Source organism: Schistocerca serialis, chromosome 12 (assembly GCF_023864345.2).
Source record: "Schistocerca serialis cubense isolate TAMUIC-IGC-003099 chromosome 12, iqSchSeri2.2, whole genome shotgun sequence".
Lineage (NCBI taxonomy): Eukaryota > Metazoa > Arthropoda > Insecta > Orthoptera > Acrididae > Schistocerca > Schistocerca serialis.
Genome location: NC_064649.1, coordinates 79,118,456 through 79,145,922, shown reverse-complemented (window position 1 = coordinate 79,145,922; position 27,467 = coordinate 79,118,456). Strand labels below are relative to the sequence as shown.

At 40.1% G+C, this 27,467-nt stretch overlaps 1 protein-coding gene across 1 annotated transcript in view; it reads right to left on the bottom strand.

The window, feature by feature from the left end:
- The window catches only part of LOC126428433 (unconventional myosin-Ib), an 852,237-nt gene that overhangs the window by 239,235 nt on the left and 585,535 nt on the right, over nucleotides 1–27,467 (bottom strand). The window contains exons 6-8 of the mRNA XM_050090358.1: nucleotides 7,420–7,466; nucleotides 6,802–6,865; nucleotides 6,693–6,706 (exon numbers count right to left, since the gene is read on the bottom strand). Coding sequence (XP_049946315.1) covers nucleotides 6,693–6,706; nucleotides 6,802–6,865; nucleotides 7,420–7,466 — 125 coding nt within the window. The remainder of the gene's footprint in view (nucleotides 1–6,692; nucleotides 6,707–6,801; nucleotides 6,866–7,419; nucleotides 7,467–27,467) is intronic.

The window sequence follows — 27,467 nt, the reverse complement described above, 5'->3', positions numbered from 1 at the left end:
TTATGCAGTGTGCAGTCATTGAATTCTTGACAGCAGAAGGTGTCACCCAAAGGAGATTCATCAGAGAATAAAAGCAGTCTATGGTGGTTGTGTTGATGTGAGTACTGTGCATCTTCATTCTCGTAATGTGAGAGGAGTTCCTGGCAAATTTCAAGTCTGTGCACTTTCATTTCAGGAGTCAGCATCCGGGGTAACCATCATGCACAGATCTTCCAATAGCCAAGCAAAGCAATAATGTGCCCCACACATTCTTGTGAAATACCAATTGTGTTTGCAATTGATCTCTGAGTGATACGAGGATCATCCTGAATCAATCTGTCAACATTTTGCTTGTGAAACTCAGTGCTTGCTGTCACAGGACGTCCAACTCTTTGTTTGTCACGCTTGGCAGATGTTCCCACCTCAACATCTTTAAACTTACTCGCCAAACAATGCACAGTACTCACATCAACACAATCACCACAAACTGCTTTGATTCTTTGATGAATCTCCCTTGGAATTACACATTCTCCTGTCAAGAATTCAATGACTGCACAATGGTTAAATCACACTGACCGATCATCTGCACAGCGTTCCATACTTTACACTGTAACAACACAACTGTTCACTGCTCAGGCTTCCCATCAACTGGAGCTGTGGAGAAGAGGCTATGAAACAAGCCAGTACCTGCCACATACCAATGCTGCCAACTGTTGAAGAGTTATGAAGGTGGAGGCATTACTTCACAGTCAGCCTTCGTACTTCAGGACTAAAGGAGATTTCTCACCAAAAAGCAGAAACATTGAGTCGTCAATAGGCACACACAATAGGAAGAAAAATTTCTTTCTTTTGGATTTTATACTTTGAAGAGCTACAGTATAGCTGGCATAGTGTGTGTGTGTGTGTGTGTGTGTGTGTGTGTGTGTGTGTGTGTGTGTGTGTGTGTGTTTGTTTTCCTTTTGGTGAGTGGCCTCCTTTAATCCTAAAGTATTTACTGTGTAATAATCAGTAATGTTAACTCCAAAACTCAACTAAAATTGCAAACTACTCCTATTTTTGATCCAGAATTTCATATAAACACTCATAACATACATTGAGAAACCAAAACATTATGAACACATGTTCAACAGGGAGTCGGCCGACCTCTGAAATGCAATATGGCAGCAATTCTGGGTGGCACGGATTTGACAAAAAATCAGTAAGTTTCCAGAGGTATGTGGCACCAGACCATCTATGCACAGGTCAGTCAGTTCCCATAAATTATGGGCCATCAGTTTGTGGCTGCAGAGGTGGCTCCTGACAGCACGCGAGGTTTGTTCCAATGGGTTCAGATCAGGTGAATTTGGTGGCTAAAATGTCAACATGAGTTCACTATTGCGCCTCTAAAATAACTGTAGAACTATTTTGGCCTTATGGCAGAAAAAATTGTCCTGCTTCAGTCACTCTAAATGTACATCCACTAGATTTCTACATCCCCATGGTTGTTATACAAATGCACACTGTTGGCAGTAGAACTATTCTGCAGTTGTCACAAATGCCATTTGTCTAAACTTTCTTAATACTAGATAATTTCAAACCATGAGCAACTACAGCTGAAATACTTATACATAGTTTATAGAAGTTTCAAGCAGTAAAATCTTGATGTTAAACTTGATAAAACGGGTGAACATATAGCTGAATAAAAGCTCTTTAATCCACTATAGCTGTATTTATTGAAGTCCTTGTAGACTGTCCTTGCAGACTGTCATAATCTACAATGACTTCAATAAATAATGTAGGAAAAGACAGAGAGCTATTTAGCGTAAAAAAGACATGTCAAGTTGCAGACAGACGTACCATGTGCACTGGTATGAAATGAGCGTTAAGATACAAATGTGTCAATAGGGAACATTTGTTGTGAACGAGCCTTAATTTTTTTTTTGTTTGGTTGGTATAACATCTGTCAAGGATATTTAGTATACATCAAGTCATGGAACAAACAACATCATATGTTTTCATCGTGTTAACAATGCCGAATTTTGTACCAGAAAGTTATGATTTGCAGAAAGCATTAATTTTTTGTTTTCATTTCAAACAAAATGCTGCACAGTCGCATCAAAAGCTTGTCAAGGCATATGGTGATCATGCTCTATCAGAAGCAACATGCAAAAGATGGTTTCAACAGTTCAGAAATAATGATTTTGATGTAAGAAATGAAGAACATGGAAGACCACCAAAAAAGTTCAAAGATGCCGAATTGCAAGCAATATTGGATGAAGATGATACTTTGAGTCAGAATCAAATGGCAGCAATGCTAAATGTTGCACAACAAACAATTTCTGACTGTTTGAAAGATATGGGAAAGATCCCAAAGTGTGGAAAATGGGTGCCACATGAATTGAATGAAAGACAGATGGAAAACCAAAAAACCATTTGTCAAATTTTGCTTCAAATACATGAAAGAAAATCAGTTTTGCATCAAACTGTTACTGGTGATGAAAAATGGATTTATTTTAAGAATACTAAATGGAAAAAATCATGGGTTAATCCGGGACAACCATCAACATCGACTGCAAAACCAGAGATTTTTTGGCAAGAAGACAATGCTCTGTGTTTGGTGAGATCAGAAAGGTGTGGAGTATCATGAGATTTTAAAACCCAGTGAAACTGTGAATACTAATCACTACAGACAACAAATGATCAATTTGAACTATGCATTGATCGAAAAAAGACCAGAATGGGCCAGAAGACATGGCAAAGTAATTTTTTTACACGACAATGCACCTTCACACTAATCAGTAATGGTTCAGGATACAACAAAGCACTTGGCTGGGAGCTGCTACCCCACCCACCGTATTCACCAGACTTGACCCCTTCCGACTACCATTTGTTTTCATCAATGTGACATGCATTGGCTGAGGAACACTTCGATTTCTACTAAGAAGTCGAAAATTGGGTGTCTGATTGGTTTGCTTCAAAAGACGAATATTTCTATTGACGTGGTTTCACAAATTGCCAGAAAGGTGGTCAAAATGTATAGAAAGCAATGGTCAGTACTTTGAATAAAATGTTTTTACTTTTCAATTCAAAATTAGTGTTTCATTTTCACAAAAAAAAAAAACACTCATTTCATACCGGTACACCCGGTATTGGATTATTGAGCTTTCATTCAGCTATATGTTCATCAGTGTTACCCATTTCAAATCTGAATTTTTCTGCTTGAAAGTTCTGTAAACTATGTTTCTCAATAGTGTTTCATGAAAAGAACATCATCTTCCCTCCAGGAATATCCATTTGAGTTCATGAAGCATTTTGACAGTATTCAAGTGTTAATCAAACCTACCACTAACAAATCTATCAACTTGCCTCTGAACTGTTTTGATGTCTTCCTATAATCCGACCTTGTGGGCATCCCAAACACTCAGGCAGTAATAAACTATAGCTCACACAAGTTGTTTTTTTCTACATGTGATCTCCTTTATAGATGAACTACACTTTCCTGGAATTCTCCCAATAAACCAAAATCAACCATTCACCTTTCTTACGACAGAGTGCTCATTCCACGTCATATCACTTTACTATGTTACATGTCCGCATCCAGTAGCTGAGTGGTCAGCGCGACAGAATGTCAATCTTAAGGACCCAGGTTCGATTCCGGCTGGGTTAGAGATTTCCTCCACTCAGGGACTGGGTGTTGTGTTGTCCTAATCATCACCATTTCATCCCCATCGATGCTGAAGTCGCCAAAGTGACGTCAAATCAAAAGACTTGAACCGGGCGAATTGTCTACCCAATGGGAGGCCCTAGTTACACAACTATGTAACATCTAAATAGTTGATTGACATGGTGACATCAAGCAGCACACCTCTAATATTGTATTCCAACATTATGGGATTGGTTTTTCTACTTAAATGTACTGCATTACAGTTTTCTGTATTTAGAGCAAGTTGCCATTAATCACATCAAATATGAATTCTAAGTTATCCATATTGTACGAGGGCAGTTCAATAAGTAATGCAACACATTTTTTTTCTGAAACAGGGGTTGTTTTATTCAGCATTGAAATACACCAGGTTATTCCCCAATCTTTTAGCTACACAACACTATTTTTCAACGTAATCTCCATTCAATGCTACGGCCTTACGCCACCTTGAAATGAGGGCCTGTATGCTTGCACGGTACCATTCCACTGGTCGATGTCGGAGCCAACGTCGTACTGCATCAATAACTTCTTCATCATCCGCATAGTGCGTCCCACGGATTGCGTCCTTCATTGGGCCAAACATATGGAAATCCGACGGTGCGAGATCGGGGCTGTAGGGTACATGAGGAAGAACAGTCGACTGAAGTTTTGTGAGCTCCTCTCGGGTGCGAAGACTTGTGTGAGGTCTTGTGTTGTCATGAAGAAGGAGAAGTTCATTCAGATTTTTGTGCCTACGAACACGCTGAAGTCGTTTCTTCAATTTCTGAAGAGTAGCACAATACACTTCAGAGTTGATCGTTTGCCCATGGGGAAGGACATCGAACAGAATAACCACTTCAGAGTCCCAGAAGACTGTAACCATGACTTTACCGGCTGAGGGTATGGCTTTAAACTTTTTCTTGGTAGGGGAGTGGGTGTGGCGCCACTCCACTGATTGCCGTTTTGTTTCATGTTCGAAGTGATGAACCCATGTTTCATCGCCTGTAACAATCTTTGACAAGAAATTGTCACCCTCAGCCACATGACGAGCAAGCAATTCCGCACAGATGGTTCTCCTTTGCTCTTTATGGTGTTCGGTTAGACAACGAGGGACCCAGCGGGAACAAACCTTTGAATATCCCAACTGGTGAACAATTGTGACAGCACTACCAACAGAGATGTCAAGTTGAGCACTGAGTTGTTTGATGGTGATCCGTCGATCATCTCGAACGAGTGTGTTCGCACGCTCCGCCATTGCAGGAGTCACAGCTGTGCACGGCCGGCCCGCACGCGGGAGAGCAGACAGTCTTGCTTGACCTTGCGGCGATGATGACACACGCTTTGCCCAATGACTAACCGTGCTTTTGTCCACTGCCAGATCACCGTAGACATTCTGCAAGCGCCTATGAATATCTGAGATGCCCTGGTTTTCCGCCAAAAGAAACTCGATCACTGCCCGTTGTTTGCAACGCACATCCATTACAGACGCCATTTTAACAGCTCCGTACAGCGCTGCCACCTGTCGGAAGTCAATGAAACTATACGAGACGAAGCGGGAATGTTTGAAAATATTCCACAAGAAATTTCCGGTTTTTTCAACCAAAATTGGCCGAGATAAAAAAATGTGTTGCATTACTTATTGAACTGCCCTCGTACTACAGTCATTCGGTGATGACACTTCCCTGCACACTACACTGTCTTAAGCAAACAGGCACAGATTGCTGGTCTCACTATCCAACAGATCATTTACATACATACAGAAAACAAAAGTGATCCTATCACACTTCTCTGGGGCACTCCTGGTGATGCCCCTGACTCGACAAACAATCACTGTCCAAGACAATCTAGTGGGGTCTTTTACTTAAAAGTCTTTGAACCACTCACATATCTGGGAACCACCATTCCACCCCCTACGACTTCAATGACAATCTGCAGTGGGGCACTGTGTCAAATGCTTTCTGAAAACCTAGGAATATGGAATCTGCCTGTTGTCCCTTGTTCACAAAATATCGCACAAGAAAAAGGGTAGTTGGGTTTTGTATGAGCAAGACTTTTTAGATCTGTATTGATTTGTGGATATAAGATATTCTCTCTCAAATAAATCTTAATCTAGAATAAGCTCAAGAATTCTGCTGCAAACCGACATTAAGAATATTGGTTTGTAATTTTGCAGTTCCTTTCTTTTGCACTTCTTGCACACAGGAGCTACCTGTGCTTTTTCCCTGTCACTTGGGGCTTTGCACTGGGCAAGACATCTATGATAAATGCAAGCTAAATGAGAGAACAATGTCGAAAAGTACACTCTATAAAGCCTAATCGAGATTCTATCCAGATGCAGTGATTTATTTGTTTTCAACTCTTTCAGCTGTTTCTCAATGCCACGAATGCCTTTTTGTCCTTCATTTGGGAGTTGTGAAATGGTCAAATAATGATACAATACCAGTTCACATACCTTTATCTTTACCTGGGCCTCATTCAGTTTTAAATTATGGATTGCATCTGTGCACATACGTGTGACCCAAGTCAGTCTGTACGATAAAACAGATCATAATGAACATGATGACAATGGTATGATTACTGAACTGTGTAGTAGGAGATAGAAAAGACACTGAAGCATAAAATTGATGTTATTTGAGCAAAATAAATGTTTTTGCTACCAGGGATTATTCCTGATCCACCGAATATTTTCTCCACAAGATCCTAGTAGCATATCTGGAGGAAATTCTTACATGCTAACTTTATACTTTATTTTTCATGTCAAGCTCCACATTGTTATATCAAAGAAATGATCTATAGAATATTAAAGTAACTGTCTACATAAATAATTTACTTCTTGAAGTACATGATAAATAAACACTCAACATAACAAAAAATCTTAAAGACAGTTCATGTTTTTCACCTCTATTTATCGAAAAAGCTAAATATGTGTTGAAATATTTACAATTTATAATTATCTGGACTATAGTGGCTGAAAACTAAAATAAATTTGCTGATTGTGTATCTGACATAGTAATGCCATGCAATGGAAAAAATTAACAAATTTTAAACTCACCTTTTCCAAGAGGTCTAAAAAGGAAAACAAAACAAATTTTAGTGAAATTAGGAAAAAACAATTGTTTGTAACAAACAAGCTAGATTTTGGAAGACATGGATGTACTTACAGTTTGTAATGGTCCCTCCAAGAGGATCACCTTTGTAGTCAAACTCTATGTCAAGATATTTACCCTAGAAAATACATAAAGGAAACAGATGTAAGTATAAAACTGGTCACAAAATTCTTTCATAAAAATAGTATGAGTTAAAAATTTCTTCTCTGAATTATGTAACTAATTAAAAATTATACACCAATACTAACTATTAAATCTCATGTTAAAAATAAATGAAATAAATTTTCTCTGAAACAATTACTGGAGCTTCATTGCCTAATTACTTTACATTATATATTTCAAAATTAAGTGAAAGTTACTATCATTCAAGCAGAGAGTGATAGAACTGTGTCATGGATGTCTGAAATTTAATATCAGGGCCTACTTCACATCTGTGGCTACCTTATTGACTATTCCATTAGATCCCAGCCTTTTCACTTCAGTTCATCTGTTAAACATGAGCTTGGGCAGAAAGTTTCTTATGACCATAAAGTTTAGTTATTACTCCACAGGTCTGATGAATTCATATTCCAATATCCACAGTAATTTTAATATTCCACTCAGTAACAACTGAGCAAAAAGCCTCAATAGTACCAGTTATATTACTGTATTTTGTTGTTAATCAGTACTTACGAATCTCGAAGAGTTATCATTCCTATACGTTTTAGCATTCCCAAATGCTGCATTAAAAAGGAAAAAAAGTCATAAATTCATTGCCATAACAACATCAATAATTACATGTGGACAGTAATGCTTTGGAGCTGAAATGAAAAGTGGATTGCTCTAGTGAAAAATTCCACAATGTTAGTTGAAGAATCAGCAACTAATTAATTTCACTGAACAGGAGATAATTTAAGCATTATACAGTATAACTGCATTGTAAAGAACACAGGTGATATGTTTCCTGGGGTTCATGTGGATAGATATAACTGGAGACTAACACCAGTAAATAAGAAATATTGATCAAGAGAGATTACTTCACAGAATTACGGGTAGTCATACTGATTTTACATGCTTTCATCTGTGTCTTTACTCAACTGCATCCTTCCTCATTATGAACATGCTAACTGATTACTATGCACACATGTAATAGACTGTTATAAATATGGTTGAACCCTTAAAGTCTGTAAAACTGATATTTAACTACCTGTAAACATTTTTTTAATTCCCTATTGCCTATTGTGCGCACTAATGTATCCAATATCATGACAAGAATGAGACAGTAAAAACACATCCCTGGGCACTACCCGAGAACACAAGAACAGAAATAGAGATCTAGGCAATAAAATGAAATGGAGAAATAGACACAGCTAGGCACAGACGTTGAGAAAGAGTTTAACCTATGAGATGAAATTATGAAACATCTTGTCAGTGAAAAGCTGCATCACAAATGCCTTCAAGAGAATCATGCAAAGAGAGACATAAGTGTGTTAGTTACTGAGTTATAATAGAGTAGTAACATCAATATAGATCACCAAGCAAAATGCATATGTTAACAGCATATCCTCTGCAATCAAGAGAACAGAGTTTATTATTCCTAAAAAAACTAATACAATAGCAAACAAATATACATGTTGGAAAATATGCAATTATTGCACTGCTGAACCTTTACTCTAAGATAAGCACAATGCACGAGGTCTGAGGCCCGTGAATAAGGTAAAAATGTACACTACTCTGAATTATGCAAAATACTGTTTATTTGAGGCTAATATGTTGTTAAAGAGCATTAATGCAGTAATAATAATGTCAACATTTGAAATTGTATTTGAGTAATATTGGTCTTCGGCCCCCACCTCCTTATCCAGAAAACTAGACATCTTGTATCTCTGTTGCGCTGACACATAAAATCTACAGTGTAGCACGAGGCCTTCTGTTACAATGTATGGTGATGTATAAATAATGTAAATACAGAACAGAAACTGTAGGAACTGAGTGATTTGTAGTGTCATCCGAGGTCGGAGTTAGCTCTGTAACTAAAGGGTCTCACAAACTAGTGACAGCTCACACCAGTCAATCACCAGGTTACATGAGCCACCTTCGGACTGCACATATGTCCACAAACTGCAGATTGTACCAATGGACTGCTGATCACTCCTAGTTTCCAGGTAGTCCAATGAATCACCCATGTGAGGGAACATAACTGGCTGGCTACAACACGTTTATCTAGCTATTTGGTGTAGTTGTTTTATTATGTTTACTTTTGTTATGACGATATGAAAGGAGAAAATATAAAAATGCAGTAAGTGAAACAGGCAAAAAGGAATACAAACGTCTCAAAAAATGAGATCGACAGGAAGTGCAAAATGGCTAAGCAGGGATGGCTAGAGGACAAATGTAAGGATGTAGAGGCCTATCTCACTAGGGGTAAGATAGATACCGCCTACAGGAAAATTAAAGAGACCTTTGGAGATAAGAGAACGACTTGTATGAATATCAAGAGCTCAGATGGAAACCTAGTTGTAAGCAAAGAAGGGAAAGCAGAAAGGTGGAAGAGTATATAGAGGGTCTATACAAGGGCGATGTACTTGAGGACAATATTATGGAAATGGAAGAGGATGTAGATGAAGATGAAATGGGAGATATGATACTGCGTGAAGAGTTTGACAGAGCACTGAAAGACCTGAGTCGAAACAAGGCCCCCGGAGTAGACAATATTCCATTGCAACTACTGACGGCCGTGGGAGAGCCAGTCCTGACAAAACTCTATCATCTGGTGAGCAAGATGTATGAAACAGGTGAAATACCCTCAGATTTCAAGAAGAATATAATAATTCCAATCCCAAAGAAAGCAGGTGTTGACAGATGTGAAAATTACCGAACTATCAGCTTAATAAGTCACAGCTGCAAAATACTAACACGAATTCTTTACAGACGAAGCCAACCTCGGGGAAGATCAGTTTGGATTCCGTAGAAACACTGGAACACGTGAGGCAATACTGACCTTACGACTTATCTTAGAAGAAAGATTAAGGAAAGGCAAACCTACGTTTCTAGCATTTGTAGACTTAGAGAAAGCTTTTGACAATGTTGACTGGAATACTCTCTTTCAAATTCTAAAGGTGGCAGGGGTAAAATACAGGGAGCGAAAGGCTATTTACGATTTGTACAGAAACCAGATGGCAGTTATAAGAGTCGAGGGACATGAAAGGGAAGCAGTGGTTGGGAAGGGAGTAAGACAGGGTTGTAGCCTCTCCCCGATGTTGTTCAATCTGTATATTGAGCAAGCAGTAAAGGAAACAAAAGAAAAATTCGGAGTAGGTATTAAAATTCATGGAGAAGAAATAAAAACTTTGAGGTTCGCCGATGACATTGTAATTCTGTCGGAGACAGCAAAGGACTTGGAAGAGCAGTTGAATGGAATGGACAGTGTCTTGAAAGGAGGATATAAGATGAACATCAACAAAAGCAAAACAAGGATAATGGAATGTAGTCTAATTAAGTCGGGTGATGCTGAGGGAATTAGATTAGGAAATGAGGCACTTAAAGTAGTAAAGGAGTTTTGCTATTTGGGGAGCAAAATAACTGATGATGGTCGAAGTAGAGAGGATATAAAATGTAGGCTGGCAATGGCAAGGAAAGCGTTTCTGAAGAAGAGAAATTTGTTAACATCCAGTATAGATTTAAGTGTCAGGAAGTCATTTCTGAAAGTATTCGTATGGAGTGTAGCCATGTATGGAAGTGAAACATGGACGATAAATAGTTTGGACAAGAAGAGAATAGAAGCTTTCGAAATGTGGTGCTACAGAAGAATGCTGAAGATTAGATGGGTAGATCACATAACTAATGAGGAAGTATTGAATAGGATTGGGGAGAAGAGAAGTTTGTGGCACAACTTGACCAGAAGAAGGGATCGGTTGGTAAGACATGTTCTGAGGCATCAAGGGATCACCAATTTAGTATTGGAGGGCAGCGTGGAGGGTAAAAATCATAGGGGGAGACCAAGAGATGAATACACTAAGCAGATTCAGAAGGATGTAGGTTGCAGTAGGTACTGGGAGATGAAAAAGCTTGCACAGGATAGAGTAGCATGGAGAGCTGCATCAAACCAGTCTCAGGACTGAAGACCACAACAACAACAACATGACAATATGGTGTAAGGACATAGCATTACCCATTAGTAGCTTTTCAGGGAGCACAATCCAGTAAGAAAAATTGAGTGAAAGGAGGTGCTACCACTTATTTTAAAAATGAATATTAATATAAAAACATTGATACTCTTAGATTTTGCTGTACCAACAATTGAAATTTGGTAGCTTCTGCTACAGAAGCAAAAGGGCATGGGAAATTAATAGTAACAGTTACTATATACTGGACTCCAGCTCCTGATTTTGAGTTATTCATGAAGATGCTTGATACATGATTAAACTTCCTAACTTCTAGATAAAATGTAGACATTTTAATTTACATTTTTTTAGTGTATACCAATGAAATTGCTAAGTCACTGTGTAGCTATTTGTAGCTGAATTACAAGACCGATAAAAGAAACAGAAACAGAGGACCTGAAGACTGTATTTGCAATTTACAGACTGGAGTGACAATGCACAGTGTCCTAAATGATGCAAAAAATTGTCTATTTGTGTTTAAAATATTGTACAAATGGCATATTCATGAACACTAATGCAGGACCAATGAGATCGACATTTGAAATAAGTTAGAGCGAGACCGCTTCTCGCCAACCCTCCCCCCCTCCCTCCCCCCCCCCCCCCATCTCCCTACAGCAAACCAGAAATCTTTTATATGTGTAGTGACAACATACACCTACATCTACATTTATACTCCGCAAGCCACATAACGGTGTGTGGCGGAGGACACTTTACATGCCACTGTCATTACCTCCCTTTCCGGTTCCAGTTCCGTACGGTTCGCTAGAAGAACAACTGCCGGAAAGCCTCCGTGCACGCTTGAATCTCTCTAATTTTTCATTCGTGATCTCCTCGGGAGGTATAATTAGGGGGAAGAAATATATTCGATGCCTCATCCAGTAACGCACCCTCTCGAAACCTGGACAGCAAGCTACACAGCGATGCAGAGCGCCTCTCTTACAGAGTCTGCCACTTGAGTTTGCTAAACATCTCCGTAACACTATCATGCTTACCAAATAACCCTGTGACGAAACACACTGTTCTTCTTTGGATCTTCTCTATCTCCTCTGTCAACCCGACCTGGTACGGATCCCACACTGATGAGCAATACTCAAGTATAGGCCGAACGAGTGTTTTGTAAGCCACCTCCTTTGTTGATGGACTACATTTTCTAAGGACTCTCCCAATGAATCTCAACCTGGTACCCGCCTTACCAACAATTAATTCTATATGATCATTCCACTTCAAATCGTTCCGCACGCATACTCCCAGATATTTTACAGAAATAACTGCTACCAGTGTTTGTTCCGCTATCATATAATCATAAAATAAAGGATCCTTCTTTCTATGTATTCGCAATACGTTACATTTGTCTATGTTAAGGGTCGGTTGCCACTCCCTGCACCAAGTGCCTATCCGCTGCAGATCTTCCTGCATTTCACTGCAATTTTCTAATGCTGCAACTTCTCTGTATACTACAGCATCATCCGCGAAAAGCTGCATGGAACTTCCGACTCTGTCTACTAGGTCATTTATATATATTGTGAAAATCAATGGTCCCATAACACTCCCCTGTGGCACACCAGAGGTTACTTTAACGTATGTAGACGTTTATCCATTGAGAACAACATGCTGTGTTCTGTTTGCTAAAACCTCTTCAATACAGCCACACAGCTGGTCTGATATTCTGTAGGCTCTTACTTTGTTTACTGACCTTTAGTGTAACAAGAGTTCTCCATTTACATTACACTGTGAGGTGACACTATCAATGGAAGTTGTAGAAGCCAAATAATGTAAATAAGGAATAAACACTGCTGTAACTGACATGTGAGGTACCATTCAAGGGCTGAGTATGTTGGTGACAAAATTTGCTCTATATTTAAGAGGCTCCATACAGTATTGTGTTGAAGTAGTCAATTGTCAATTTGCAAGCTCTGTCTGAAGATTGCATGTGTGCACAGAAATTGCAGAAGTTGATCACTGACTGCTTATAGTTCCAAGCAATCAGATGAATCGTAGGTGGCAAACTTCTCACCTGTGGTATTACAGTTACAACCCGTTTGCCTATTAACTATGGTTGCATAATTTTGTTTCGTTCCACTATGATCCTGTAGGGTAACGGCTTTATGTTAGAATTTAAAGAATTATTCAGGGAGGACAAACCACTTTGAAAAATAAAGCTAAACGAAGAGTTGTCACTAACATTAAAAAAGAATACAAATACAAAAACCCACTGATCTATCATGTCTATCTACTTCCCCCCCCCCCCCCCCCCTCTCTCTCTCTCTCTCTCTCTCTCTCTCTCACACACACACACACACACACACACACACACACACACACACACACACACACACATATACACTTTATTTAGTAGCTTCCCACATGTGACAGAAAGGGCATGAGCTGAAAATTAAAAGCACAACACTGGGTTTAAAATATACTGATGCTTAAGTTATACAGCTAAATACACTGAAAAAAAAGCACAACGTTCCAGATTTAATTTTTGCTCAACTCCACGATCCTTTAGCAGTCAAATGGCTATTTCTTGAGGTCTTTTAAATTTTTCGCTCTAACTTTTTGAGCTCAGCAGATCAACAGGTGCTTAGCTCCTCTGGTACAGATTATAGACTGCTTTTCATCAGTCTGCGTCTTGTATAATCTAACTGAAAATATTCCTTGTGTTATTACCAAGAAATGTCATATTTCTGACAAATTTTTCTGCCCTCTGTTACTATTTTAGTTGTATGGAACACATTGGGTACCTCAGGGTTTCATCTTGGGTCGGTCGTTTTTTTTCTCGCATACATTAATGACTTCTCATTTGTTACATGGCAACATGGTAAGTTTATTTTTGCAGATGATACAAACATTACAATAAATAGCAAGTTAAGTACAGATTTAGAAATGGATGCTAATCAAAGTTTCACTGACACTAATAAATGGTTTCAAGCTAATTCACCGTCATTAAACTTTGAAAAGACACACTATATGCAGTTCAGGTCCTGCAAGAGATTTCTTTCCAGCATGTGTAGAACATATGACGACATGCAGATAGTTGACAGTGTTAAATTACTGGGATTACAGCCGGCCGAGTGGCCGAGCTGTTCTAGGCGCTTCAGTCTGGAACCGCGCGACCGCTACGTTCGCAGGTTCGAATCCTGCCTCGGGCATGGATGTGTGTGATGTCCTTAGATTAGTCAGGTTTAAGTAGTTCTAAGTTCTAGGGGGCTGATGACCTAAGATGTTAAGTCCCATAATGCTCAGAGCCATTTGAACCATTTGAACTGAGATTACAAATCGATAATAAATTCAATTGGGAAGGGTATACCACACAATTGCTGAAGCGCCTAAACAAGACTGTATTCGCAGAGTGAATTATGTCAGATGTAGGCGATATAAATACAAAAAAACTCTGCTTACCTCCCTGCTATTATGTCATATGGGATCATATTGTGGGGCAACATGTTTAACTGGGCAAGTCTTTAGAGTGCAAAAGCGTGTAATAAGACTCATTTGTGGCGTAAATTCAATAAAATCATGTAGAAAACTGTTCAAGGAGATGGATATTCTAACCACTGCTTCACAGCATATTTAATCCTCAATGAAATTTTTAGCAAATAAAATGTCTATTTTCAACCAATAGCTCAATACATAATATCAAGTGTAAGAGCACCCACGGGAGTCATCTCATTTTCACGTCTATGGAACGAAAACTGAATCTAATCTAATCTATACATTGCATATACAGTCACAATGTAAAAATTTTTAACCAGATCACACTGGGTTCTCCCTCCAACTTCAGTTAATATCCTGCGCTTTCTTTCCGTTACACAAACTCTCTACATGTGCATATGACAAAACGGTTGCAACAACTGCCAGCACTGCTACTGACGACGTTTATACACTGTACTTCACAATTCATATATATATGCTTCTAGGAATTGTATAGGGGCTTCGTGGAAAAAGTTTCTTCAATGAAATCGTGTCTAGACTGGGACATAATTCGAAATATCCGATCAATTTCAATCTACCGCTTCACGGTACGCACACTATCTGAGAGAAAGCCATCGTCAGTCCTTGTTATCATTCGAATCAGTTCGATATTTTAGGAGTTGGGCACACAGCCAGACACAAGCAGAAATTTTCCGACGGTTATCCATTTTTTGGAGAGCAGTACAAAATGCACCCATTTATAGTAGAACCTAATCTAAGAAAATTTAGAAAAGCACTTAAAGTGAATTCTTCCATCTGATCAAGTTTATCATGGCTGATTGCACTGCTACGATTTGAATTCCTTGTTAAGTAAATAATTTTACGTTGCTGTTGAAGTGGAGCGATTTAATAAATGCCTTCTCGTGTTTGAAGTATTTACCAAAGACTTCTGAGCTCATCAAATAACTGCTAAGCTTCACTTTTGGTAGTAAACGGCAACACAAAAAAAACAAACAAGTGAAAAACAGTGACTCCAAGGTTAAAGAACTGCCAACGAAACGTTGCCCAAGTGTACTCCTGTTCAGTCACTCGGTCGCTCGCATGCACACCGGTCACTCAATTGTTGACATGTGTGGGAATGAGTCATACAGCCGAAATTTTGGCATTACTAGGATCATTCCATACGAGATGTATTGCAAAGTACGCAATGACATAACGTTCACATGCGACACATCTGAAAAGCGAAAATCGAATTTAGGAAACCGTTTTTCGCTATAAGGTTTACATGTTACGGCAGCGGTTTTGCCAGCCCAGTTAAATATGGCGCCTGGAAAAAAGCTTTATAGTTTCTGGCGAGGTGTAAACAGCTTTAGTCTAGTATTTCTACTTATCCATTATTGTACAAAAAGGCACAACGTCCATATTACCAAATTTTTTTTTAAAAAAAGACTAAACCTGACAGCCCAAGCACGTTTCAAAACCGGTCGCGTTTACATGGGCGCGAAAATCGATTGCGGAATTGGAAAACCGGCAACTAGAAGCGGATCTCCGAATCGATTTTGAAGTGTTTACGTGACCTCCCAAAGAGGTATTGGGAAATTGCTTTCCGAAATCTGATTTTGGGAGTCCCATGTAAACGGGGTGAATGAACTGCGAAGAAAACGGATATGTACTCTTACAGGTTTACAATTCTTGAGGAACTGCATGTCAATGACAAAGACAAGCGTATTACTTTTTGCCGTTGGTTTCAGCAATTTATTGCTCAAAGTCCAGGAATTTTGCAGTACACATGGTTCAGGCGTGGTTCTACCTCCCTGACTATGTACACTCTCACAACACGCGTTCGTGGTGTAATGAAAATCCACATGCGCTGGTCGAGCAACCCCTGCATTCACAAAAGAACGGCGTGTTCTGTGCAAATATGACAACGTCGCATCATCGGACCAATATTTTTCGAGTCTACTGTGACAAATACAGTTGTTGTTGTTGCGGTCTTCAGTCCTGAGACTGGTTTGATGCAGCTCTCCATGCTACTCTATCCTGTGCAAGCTTCTTCATCTCCCAGTACCTACTGCAACCTACATCCTTCTGAATCTGCTTGGTGTACTCATCTCTTGGTCTTCCTCTACGATTTTTACCCTCCACGCTGCCCTCCAATACTAAATTTGTGATCCCTTGATGCCTCAGAATATGCTCTACCAACCGATCCCTTCTTCTAGTCAAGTTGTGCCACAAACTTCTCTTCTCCCCAATCCTATTCAACACCTCCTCATTAGTTATGTGATCTACCCATCTAATATTCAGCATTCTTCTGTAGCACCACACTTCAAAAGCTTCTATTCGCTTCTTGTCCAAACTATTTATCGTCCATGTTTCACTTCCATACATGGCTACACTCCATACAAATACTTTCAGAAACGACTTCCTGACACTTAAGTCTATACTCGATGTTAACAAATTTCTCTTCTTCAGAAACGCTTTCCTTCCCATTGCCAGTCTACATTTTATATCCTCTCTACTTCGACCATCATCAGTTATTTTGCTCCCCAAATAGCAAAACTCCTTCACTACTGTAAGTGCCTCATTTCCTAATCTAATACCCTCAACATCACCCGACTTAATTCCACTACATTCCATTATCTTCGTTTTGCTTTTGTTGATGTTCGTCTTAAATCCTCCCTTCAAGACACTATCCATTCCGTTCAACTGCTCTTCCAAGTCCTTTGCTGTCTCTGACAGAATTACAATGTCATCGGCAACCCTCAAAGTTTTTATTTCTTCTCCGTGGATTTTAATACCTACTCCGAATTTTTCTTTTGTTTCCTTCACTGCTTGCTCAATATACAGATTGAATAACATCGGGGAGAGGCTACAACCCTGTCTCACACCCTTCCCAACCACTGCTTCCCTTTCATGCCCCTCAACTCTTATAGCTGCCATTTGGTTTCCATACAAATTGTAAATAGCCTTTCGCTCCCTGTGTTTTACCCCTACCAACTTCAGAATTTGAAAGAGAGTATTCCAGTCAACATTGTCAATAGCTTTCTCTAAGTCTACAAATGCTAGAAACGTAGGTTTGTCTTTCCTTAATCTAGCTTCTAAGATAAGCCGTAGGGTCAGTATTGCCTCACGTGTTCCAGTATTTCTACGGAATCAAAACTGATCTTCCCCAAGGTCGGCTTCTACTAGTTTTTCCATTCGTCTGTAAAGAATTCGACTTAGTATTTTGCATCCGTGACTTATTAAACTGATTGTTCGGTAATTTTCACATCTGTCAACACCTGCTTTCTTTGGGATCGGAATTATTCTATTCTTCTTGAAGTCTGAGGGTATTTCGCCTGTCTCATACATCTTGCTCACCAGATGGTAGAGTTTTGTCAGGACTGTCCTCAAGTACATCGCCCTTGTATAGACCCTCTATATACTCCTTCCACCTTTCTGCTTTCCCTTCTTTGCTTAGAACTGGGTTTCCATCTGAGCTCTTGATATTCATGCAAGTGGTTCTCTTTTCTCCAAAGGTCTTTTTAATTTTCCTGTAGGCAGTATCTATCTCACCCCTCGTGAGATAAGCCTCTACATCCTTACATTTGTCCTGTAGCCATCCCTGCTTAGCCATTTTGCACTCCCTGTTGATCTCATTTTTGAGACGTTTGTGTTCCTTTTTGCCTGCTTCACTTATTGCATTTTTTTTATTTTCTCCTTTCTTCAATTAAATTCAGTATCTCTTCTGTTACCCAAGGATTTCTACTAGCCTTCGTCTTTTTACTTACTCGATCCTCTGCTGCCTTCACTATTTCATTCCTCAAAGCTACCCGTTCTTCTTCTACTGTATTTCTTTCCCCCATTCCTGTCAATTGTTCCCTTATGCTCTCCCTGAAACTCTCTACAACCTCTGGTTCTTTCAGTTTATCCAGGTCCCATCTCCTTAAATTCCCCCCTTTCTGCAGTTTCTTCAGTTTTAATCTACAGTTCATAACCAATAGATTGTGTTCAGAGTCCACATCTGCCCCTGGAAATGTCTTACAATTTAAAACCTGGTTCTTAAATCTCTGTCTTACCATTATATAATATATCTGATACCTTTTAGTATCTCCAGGGTTCTTCCATGTATACAACCATCTTTCATGATTCTTGAATCAAGTGTTAACTATGATTAAGTTGTGCTGTGTGCAAAGTTCTACCAGGCGGCTTCCTCTTTCATTTCTTAGCCCCAATCCATATTCACCTACTACGTTTCCTTCTCTCCCTTTCCCTACTACCGAATTCCAGTCACCCATGACTATTATATTTGCGTCTCCCTTCACTATCTGAATAATTTCTTTTATTTCATCATACATTTCTTCAATTTCTTCGTCATCTGCAGAGCTAGTTGGCATATAAACTTGTACTACTGTAGTAGGTGTTGTCTTCGTGTCTATCTTGGCCACAATGCGTTCACTATGCTGTTTGTAGTAGCTTACCCGCATTCCTATTTTTCATTCATTATTAAACCTACTCCTGCATTACCCCTGTTTGACTTTGTATTTATAACCCTGTATTCGCCTGACCAAAAGTCTTGTTCCTCCTGCCACCGAACTTCACTAATTCCCATTATATTTATCTTTAACCTATCCATTTCTCTTTTTAAATTTTCTAACCTACCTGCCCGATTGAGGGATCTGACATTCCACGCTCCGATCCGTAGAACACCAGTTTTCTTTTTCCTGATAACGTCTTCCCCCTGAGTAGTCCCTGCCCTTAGATCCGAATGGGGACTATTTTACCTCCGGAATATTTTACCCAAGAGGACGCCATCACCATTTAACCATACAGTAAAGCTGCATGCCCTCGGGAAAAATTACGGCTGTAGTTTCCCCTTGCTTTCAGCCGTGCGCAGTACCTGCACAGCAAGGCCGTTTTGGTTAGTGTTACAAGGCCAGATCAGTCAATCATCCAGACTGTTGCCCCTGCAACTACTGAAAAGGCTGCTGCCCCTCTTCAGGAACCACGCGTTTGTCTGGCCTCTCAGCAGATACCCCTCCGTCGTGGCTGCACTTACGGTACGGTCATCTGTATCACTGAGACACGCAAGCCTCCCCACCAACGGCAAGGTCCATGGTTCATGGAGGGGAAATGCAGTTTACATTGAAATATTTCGGGAATTTGTAAACCAGCTGGACGATGGAAAACTTACCCTCGACTGGTATCAAATGGCTCTGAGCACTATGGGACTTAACATATGTGGTCATCAGTCCCCTAGAACTTAGAACTATCTAAACCTAACTAACCTAAGGACATCACACACATCCATGCCCGAGGCAGGACTGGAGCCTGCGACCGTAGCGGTCACGCGGTTCCAGACTGAAGCGCCTAGAACCGCACGGCCACAACGACCGGCCTCGACTGGTATCACCAGGATGGCGCCACATGCCACAAGTCTTGAATAACCGTGGCTGAGGTCAAATCATTTTTCTCCGACAGAGTGATTTCTAAAGGACTGTGGGCCCCCAGGTCACCCGATTTAACACCAACCGATTTTTTCCTTTGGGGTGACCTAAAAGACAAGGTCTGCAGCGACAAATTACACAACTTGGAAATCCAGGTAGTAACATCAGAGGTTCCGGCAGCAACGTTCGAGAATCTGCGGTGTCATGTTCAATTGTGTTTACAATTCGAGGGCGATCACTTTAAGCATCTTTTGTGATTCATCTTCACTTCCCCATGAACAAGGTATGACATGTTCATTACTCTCCTTTTCCTGATTTTTATGCAAAGCCTTTAAGTGTAATTTACGCAAAAGTTTGTTTGTAGGGCCTCTTTTGAGCAGGATACCCTCCACAAGCATTAGTTTGTTTACGAGAAAATGTCAAAGTCAGACGATGAAGCGCTAGATTTGGCAGCGTCTACATAGAAGGTGTACAACTTTGCTTCCGTCGTTTGCCGATAGATGGCGAAAACGGTAAGTGGCGGTCGAAATAAACAGTTCGCAGACGTCAGGCAGTTAGCTTAGACCTCTGTCAACATAACCTATTCGATTTGTGTCTGCATCATAAAGTTGTTCTTGATTGAAAATGTCAGTTTACAAGCCTAATTATCGCCATTTGCAGGAGGCGTTACTGTTTTGTTTCAATATGAAGAAAACAGTGGCTGAGCCTGATCCCATGCTCTCAAGTACGTATGGTAAGGACGCTATTAGTGAAAGAAAGTGTGAGCGGTTTCAACGCTTCAAGAACGGTGATTTTAACGCCGTAGACCGGCATAGTGGTGGAAGAGAGAATGTTTTCGAAAATTGGAGACATTGCTTAGTGAAGACTCGCGTCAAACTCAAGAAGAATTGGCACGATTAGTGAGAGTGGCACAGCAAGCCATTTCAAAACGTCTCAAGGCTATAGGCATGATTCAGAAAGAAGGAACTTCGGTCTCGTGTAGCTGAAACCAAGAGACGTTGAACGGCGTTTGTTTGTTTGTGAACAGTTGTTTCAGAGGCAAAAACGGAAGGTATTTATGCATTGTGACGGGGGACGAAAAATGGGTTCATTACGATAACCCGAATCGTAAAAAATCATGGAGATATCCCGGCCATGGTTCCACGTCGACAGCCAAACCGAATATTCACGGCTCCGAGATCATGCTCTGCATTTGGTGGAACCAGCTCGGCGTAGTGTACTATGAGGTGTTAAAAGCAAGTGAAACAATCACAGGTGCTCGTTATCGAACGCAATTAATGCGTTTGAGCGGAGCATTAAAAGACCAACGGCCGCAATACAGCGAGAGGCGCGATAAAGTGATTTTTCAGCACGACAACGATCGACCCCACGATGAAAAAGAGTTCAAAACGTACTTGGAAACGTTGAAATGGGAAGTCCTACCCTACCCGCCGTATTATCCAGACATTGCTCCCTCTGACTATCACCTGTTTAGATCAGTGGCCCATGGCCTGGCTGACCAACACTTCCCGATCTCATGAAAAAGTCACAAATTGGATCGATTCGTGGATCGCTTCAAAAGATGAACAATTTTTTCGACGCTGGATTCGAATATTGCCCGAAAGATGGGAGAAAGTAGTGCCCGAAAGATGGGAGAAAGTAGTGGCCAGCGATGGAAAATACTTTGAATGATTCATGTGTAACCAATCTGCTTCATTAAAGTATCAAATGTTAGCGAAAAACGGCGGAAGCAAAGTTGTACACCTTATATCCAAATGAGACAACGTGATACGTGTAGTAAAGACTGGTTAGGGAAATGAAAATACTATTTCCATATCAACAATTCGTGGTAGACACAGTATGAAAAAAGAGTAACAGTAGCGTTCATTTTCTTATTTCTCTTTTTCTCCATGTAATATTGTGTTCTTTGACTCGACCTGCATTAGAGTGCAACCATTATCAGAATGTAGTTTAATACTAGCAAATAAAATTAAACCCAATCAGATCACTAACAAATGCTTGCACAAGCCTCCCTATTCTAGGTACAAACGCTCAAGCATATGTACGTTTGAATGTTTGCACAAACATGCATGCTCGAAATTCGATCAAACATCAAGCTGCTTGAACAGTGTTACTGTTTGCTCAAGGGTGCTTGTCAAGCACATAGTTGCGTGTGTGGCCGCCTCTAAGGTGTTGAAAAGAATGTCGTATGGTGGTGGAGCAGCTTCTCATGAGGCACACATTTCTGTAATCATTGCTGATGTCTGGAAACGAATGAGCTAGAATCACGCCGTACCCCGCGGCAATCTCATGGAAGGGGTTGGATCTGTCAGATGCCTAGAGAAGGTTATCTCTCATCATGCATAGCGCCATCACTGAAGTACACAGGAGGTGGTTTTACTCTAAGGAGGTGTTTTTGGTGGTTATGATTTAATTACCTCGTTCCCTTATAGAACATAAGAAAACGCTGAACGCGGAGGGATATGAGCATATTTTACAGCGTTATGTTCCGAGTCTAGCACAGGAAGAGTTCCGAGATGATGACTGTTTGTATCTGCATGATAATGCACCTTGTCATGAAGCAGCATACGTGAGCAATGCCTTGTGGACAATAGCATTCCTTAAATGGACTGGTCGGCTCAGAATCACTACCTGAAGCCAATGAACACCTTTTGGATGAGTTAGAACGTTGACTTCGCTCCAGGTAACGATAGGAAAAAACCGATACCGACATTTTAGTTCTGAGTAACCGGTATTTTCCGGTATTGATTCGGTCTCAGTTATAACCCTTAACTACCGATGTGTGGTCTCTCAGACCGCGCCAGAATTTTCCAAGTCGCTCTCGTAGATCAACCATGGCGGAACGTTTTTATACTCCACCAATCCTCTTCAATCACCAACTCAACAAATTATTATTGTCAGTTGCGTTATCGCCATATTTCATTATTTTTGACATGTGATGGTGTCTCCTAGACCGCGCCTCGTGATCTACACACCTGCTTTCGTCTACATCTACATCCATACTCCGCAAGCCACCTGACGGTGTGTGACGCAGGGTACTTTGAGTACCTCTATCGGTTCTCCCTTCTATTGCAGTCTGGTATTGTTCGTGGAAAGAAAGATTGTCGGTACGCCTCTGTGTGGGCTCTAATCTCTTCGATTTTATCCTCATGGTCTCTTCGCGAGATGTACGTAGGAGGGAGCAATACACTGCTTGACTCCTCGGTGAAGGTATGTTCTCGAAATTTCAACAAAAGCCCGGACCGAGCTACCGAGCGTCTCTCTTGCAGAGTCTTCCACTGGAGTTTATCTATCATCTCCGTAACGCTTTGGCGATTACTAAATGATCCTGTAATGAAGCGCGCTGCTCTCCGTTGGATCTTCTCTATCTCTTCTATCAACCCTATCTGGTACGGATCCCACTCTGGTGAGCTATATTCAAGCAGTGGGCGAACAAGTGTGCTGTAACCCACTTCGCCGACCGGAGTAGCCGAACGGTTCTAGGCGCTACAGTCTGGTACCGCGCGACCTCTACGGTCGCAGGTTCGAATCCTGCCTCGGGCATGGATGTATGTGATGTCCTTAGGTTAGTTAGGTTTAGGTAGTTCTAAGTTCTACGGGACTGATGACCTCAGCAGTTAAGTCCCATAGTGCTCAGAGCCATTTGAACCATTTTTGTTACCCACTTCCTTTGTTTTCGGATTGCATTTCCTGAGGATTCTTCCAAAGAATCTCAGTCTGGCATCTGCTTTACCGACGATCAACTTTATACGATCATTCCATTTTAAATCACTCTTAATGCCTACAGATAATTTATGGAATTAACTGCTTCCAGTTGATGACCTGCTATGTTGTAGCTAAATGATAAATGATCTTTCTTTCTATGTATTCGCTACACATTACACTTGTCTACATTGAGATTCAATTGCCATGCTCTGCACCATCTGTCAATTCGTTGCAGATCCTCCTGCATTTCAGTACAATTTTCCATTGTTACAACCTCTCGATATACTACAGCATCATCCACAAAAAATCTCAGTGAACTTCCGATGTTATCCACAAGGTCATTTATGTATGTTGTGAATAGCAACGGTCCTACGACACTCCCCTGCTGCACACCTGAAATCACTCTTACTTCGGAAGACTTCTCTCCATTGAGAATGACATGCTGCGTTCTGTTATCTAGGAACTTTTCAATCCAATCACACAATTGGTCTGATAGTCCATATGCACTTACTTTGCTCATTAAACGACTGTGGGAAACCGTATGAAACGCCTTGCGGAAGTCAAGAAACACGGCATCTACCTGGGAATCCGTGTCTGTGGCCCTCTGAATCTCGTGGACGAATAGCGCGAGCTGGGTTTCACACGATCGTTTTCTTCGAAACCCATGCTGATTCCTACAGAGTAGATTTATAGTCTCCAGAAAAGTCATTATACTCGAACATAATACGTGTTCCAAAATACTACAACTGATCGACGTTAGAGATATAGGTCTATAGTTCTGCACATCTGTTCGACGTCTCTTCTTAAAAAGGGGGATGACCTGTGCCCTTTTCCAATCCTTTGGGACGCTATGCTGTTTTAGAGACCTACGGTACACCGCTGCAAGAAGGGGGGCAAGTTCCTTCGTGTACTCTGTGTAAAATCGAAATGGTATCCCATCAGGTCCAGCGGTCTTTCCTCTTTTGAGCGATTTTAATTGTTTCTCTATCCCTCTGTCATCTATTTCCATATCTACCATTTTGTCATCTGTGCGACAATCTAGAGAAGGCAGTCGTCAGTACAGTACAAAATGTATTAACAAGAAGGTGACAATTTTACACACACAGGGGCGATGAAGTTTTTAGCCAGTGGATGGAGAATAATGTCAATGATATAGAACAAGAAGTAAACGAAGAAGGCAACGATTTTTCAACAGTGATCACAATTCTGCTAGCGAACAAGAAGACCATTCAGAGGAAGAACTTGCGGACAATGGTGATGAAGACCTTTCTGTTTCTCCAACAAAATACTTAGCGTTAGAGGTGCTTAAAATTAAATATGTTCTGAGTGAAGGTAAAGAAAGATATAGATCTTAGTACTGAATATTAATTGCAGCCTTTCTTTTTCTAGCTATTGAGATCAGTTTTTATATGCAAGTTTAAACCTCGGAAATTAGTTTCATGCGAAAATTTGCTTTCTACAGAGATACCATAATTTTCCAGAACGTGAAGTTCAGTTCTCTAACAGTTCGTTTTGTGTACTATTGAAGAAGCTTCACAAAAGTATGTGATTTTTGTTTGACACAAAAAGAAAATACTGTTGGTTTTATTTAGTGCATTAAAATCAACAAGGAGTATTTAAACAATACTTATATAGTTGTAACCATAAATTTTATATAACATAGATTAAATTTTCAAATGATTTACAGCTTAAACCTTGGTTTGAAGATAGGGGTCTTCGTAGCATACGTTACAGAAAAGTCACCTCGTGAGTCAAGGGATATTTGGTGTTTTTTTTTTCGGTTAACCATAGCAGCTATGCTAATTTTTTTCGTTTTTAAATAAACCTTTTTGTAAAAAAGAGTAATTTTATGTGTAAATTTTGGGTTTATTTGAAATTTTGTATTATTATAGAAAATGAGAAAATCAATCAGTGCTACTTTAATAACAATGTCGACATTAAGAGCGACAAACACATGGCATAAGAACTGGTACAGCATTGCTGAGACAATAATGTCACCATTGCCGTGTGTCGTGGCATTAGTTTAAGGTACACGTGTACATCGAGTGTACAAGACTTGCCCCCACCTCTTCTATACGGTACGTTTCTCGTTGTCGTCGCCAGGGGACCTATTCTGTATCGTTCATACTGATCGGTGCAGTAGGTTAGTCTCGGTAGTCCAGAATAAGATTTTTCACTCTGCAGCGGAGTGTGCGCTGATATGAAACTTCCCGGCAGATTAAAACTGTGTGCCGGATCGAGACTCGAACTCGGTAGTGACGTCATTTTCGGTTCTTTATCGAAATATCGTATTCAGTAAGCTTCTGAGACCTGTTACCGAACGGTCCTCCCACCGATTTTACGACAATTATACCGAGAGGTTTTCGATTATTTGTTATTTTAAACATATTTAGCGGTTTTAGCATTGGATTTAGTGATTGTGTTAGTAAAGAATCAGCAGACGACGCATCCGGTTGGAAAGGAGTTCAAAATAGACTATTTTTCTTTGTCAGAAATATGGTTAGGTTAGGTTGTTACTGTGAACGATTACATCCAAACAAACGTTTTCTGTCAATATTGTCTCAAAATACGTGTTATTTTTGTGCAAATAAGAGTTTAAAGATCATTAAATATCAAGACATCGGCTCTGCTTACGTATATTACATCAGTGTGAACAGACGTTACTAGTGACTTCGTGTACTTTTTCTCACATATGGTTTAGTTTGTAATTATCGAAATGTGTTTACAACTTTCAAGTAACAATGGAAAGCAATTATGTGAAGCCTGATATTGGAAACCTTCCAAACTATCACGCATTTATGACTTAGGCAACATCTGTTGCATTGCACCAACCCTAGCCTGGGAATATTTTTACGAACTGACGTAGCAATGAAGCACAATGCTCCATTTTCTTTAAAAGACTAACAAGCTGCGACATAGTCGCGTATTGAACAGTCTCCCAAATATAGAATGAATGTCCTGTGCTTTACGTCTATTGCCACAAATTTTTTGTCATCAGACTACCGATTTCGGTCTATAATGACCATCTTCAGACCTGTTTTTAAAAAAACATGTCCTAATAAACTAGAGCCGTAGTGGCACTTGACGATGCTACAATGGCTCCAGTATATTAGGACATGTATTTATAAAACAGATCTGAAGATGGTCATTATAGACCGAAACCGGTAGTCGATGACAAAAAATTTGTAACCATAGACGTAAAGTAATGGAAATTTATTAAAAGATTAAATATTTGCCTGCCGTTTCTATGAAGTAATGAAATAGAAAGGAAACAGTGGTAACGATAATACATTAAAAACTTAATAATTCATTCGTATTACACAACAAAAATAGAAAGTACCTGATCCGCTGCCTGTGTTTACGTAATATGCCTTTATCTGCCTCTAGCTCTTGAAAATGGACAAGTTAACATGATAAACAGAGTTCTTCAACCGCCATTTTCACCGTTAAGCACTAACTGTTCGTAATGCCCAAAAAGTGCTAGGCTCCCCGATTACAGTATGATTTTTGAGCACAGTTTCAAAAAATTAGAATTTATAGGAGAATTTGGTGTTTTTTTTTTGTAGAATTGAGCCACTTATCACATTTCGAGAAAAGCAGCGGTGGTGGACGGACCAAGTTTTCTCTTACTTCAAAAATGGCTCTGAGCACTATGGGACTTAGCTGCTGTGGTCATCAGTCCCCTAGAACTTAGAACTACTTAAACCGAACTAATCTAAGGACATCCATGCCCGAGGCAGGATTCGAACCTGCGACCGTAGCGGTCGCGCGGTTCCAGACCGTAGCGCCTAGTACCGCTCGGTCATTCCGGCCGGCCTTTTCTCTTACTTGCCTATTTAACTTAATATTTGGATTCTGTACGTCTTGAACCTGAATAAATCAAAAATTTTCAGTCTTTGATCGATTCATACGATTATTACACCAAATAATAGGAATAAAAAGTCGGTTATTTCAGAAACCGGTTATTTTGAGCTGTTTTTAACAGTCATGTTAAAATGGCGTAGGAAAAAACCGATGTAACCGAAAATCGGTT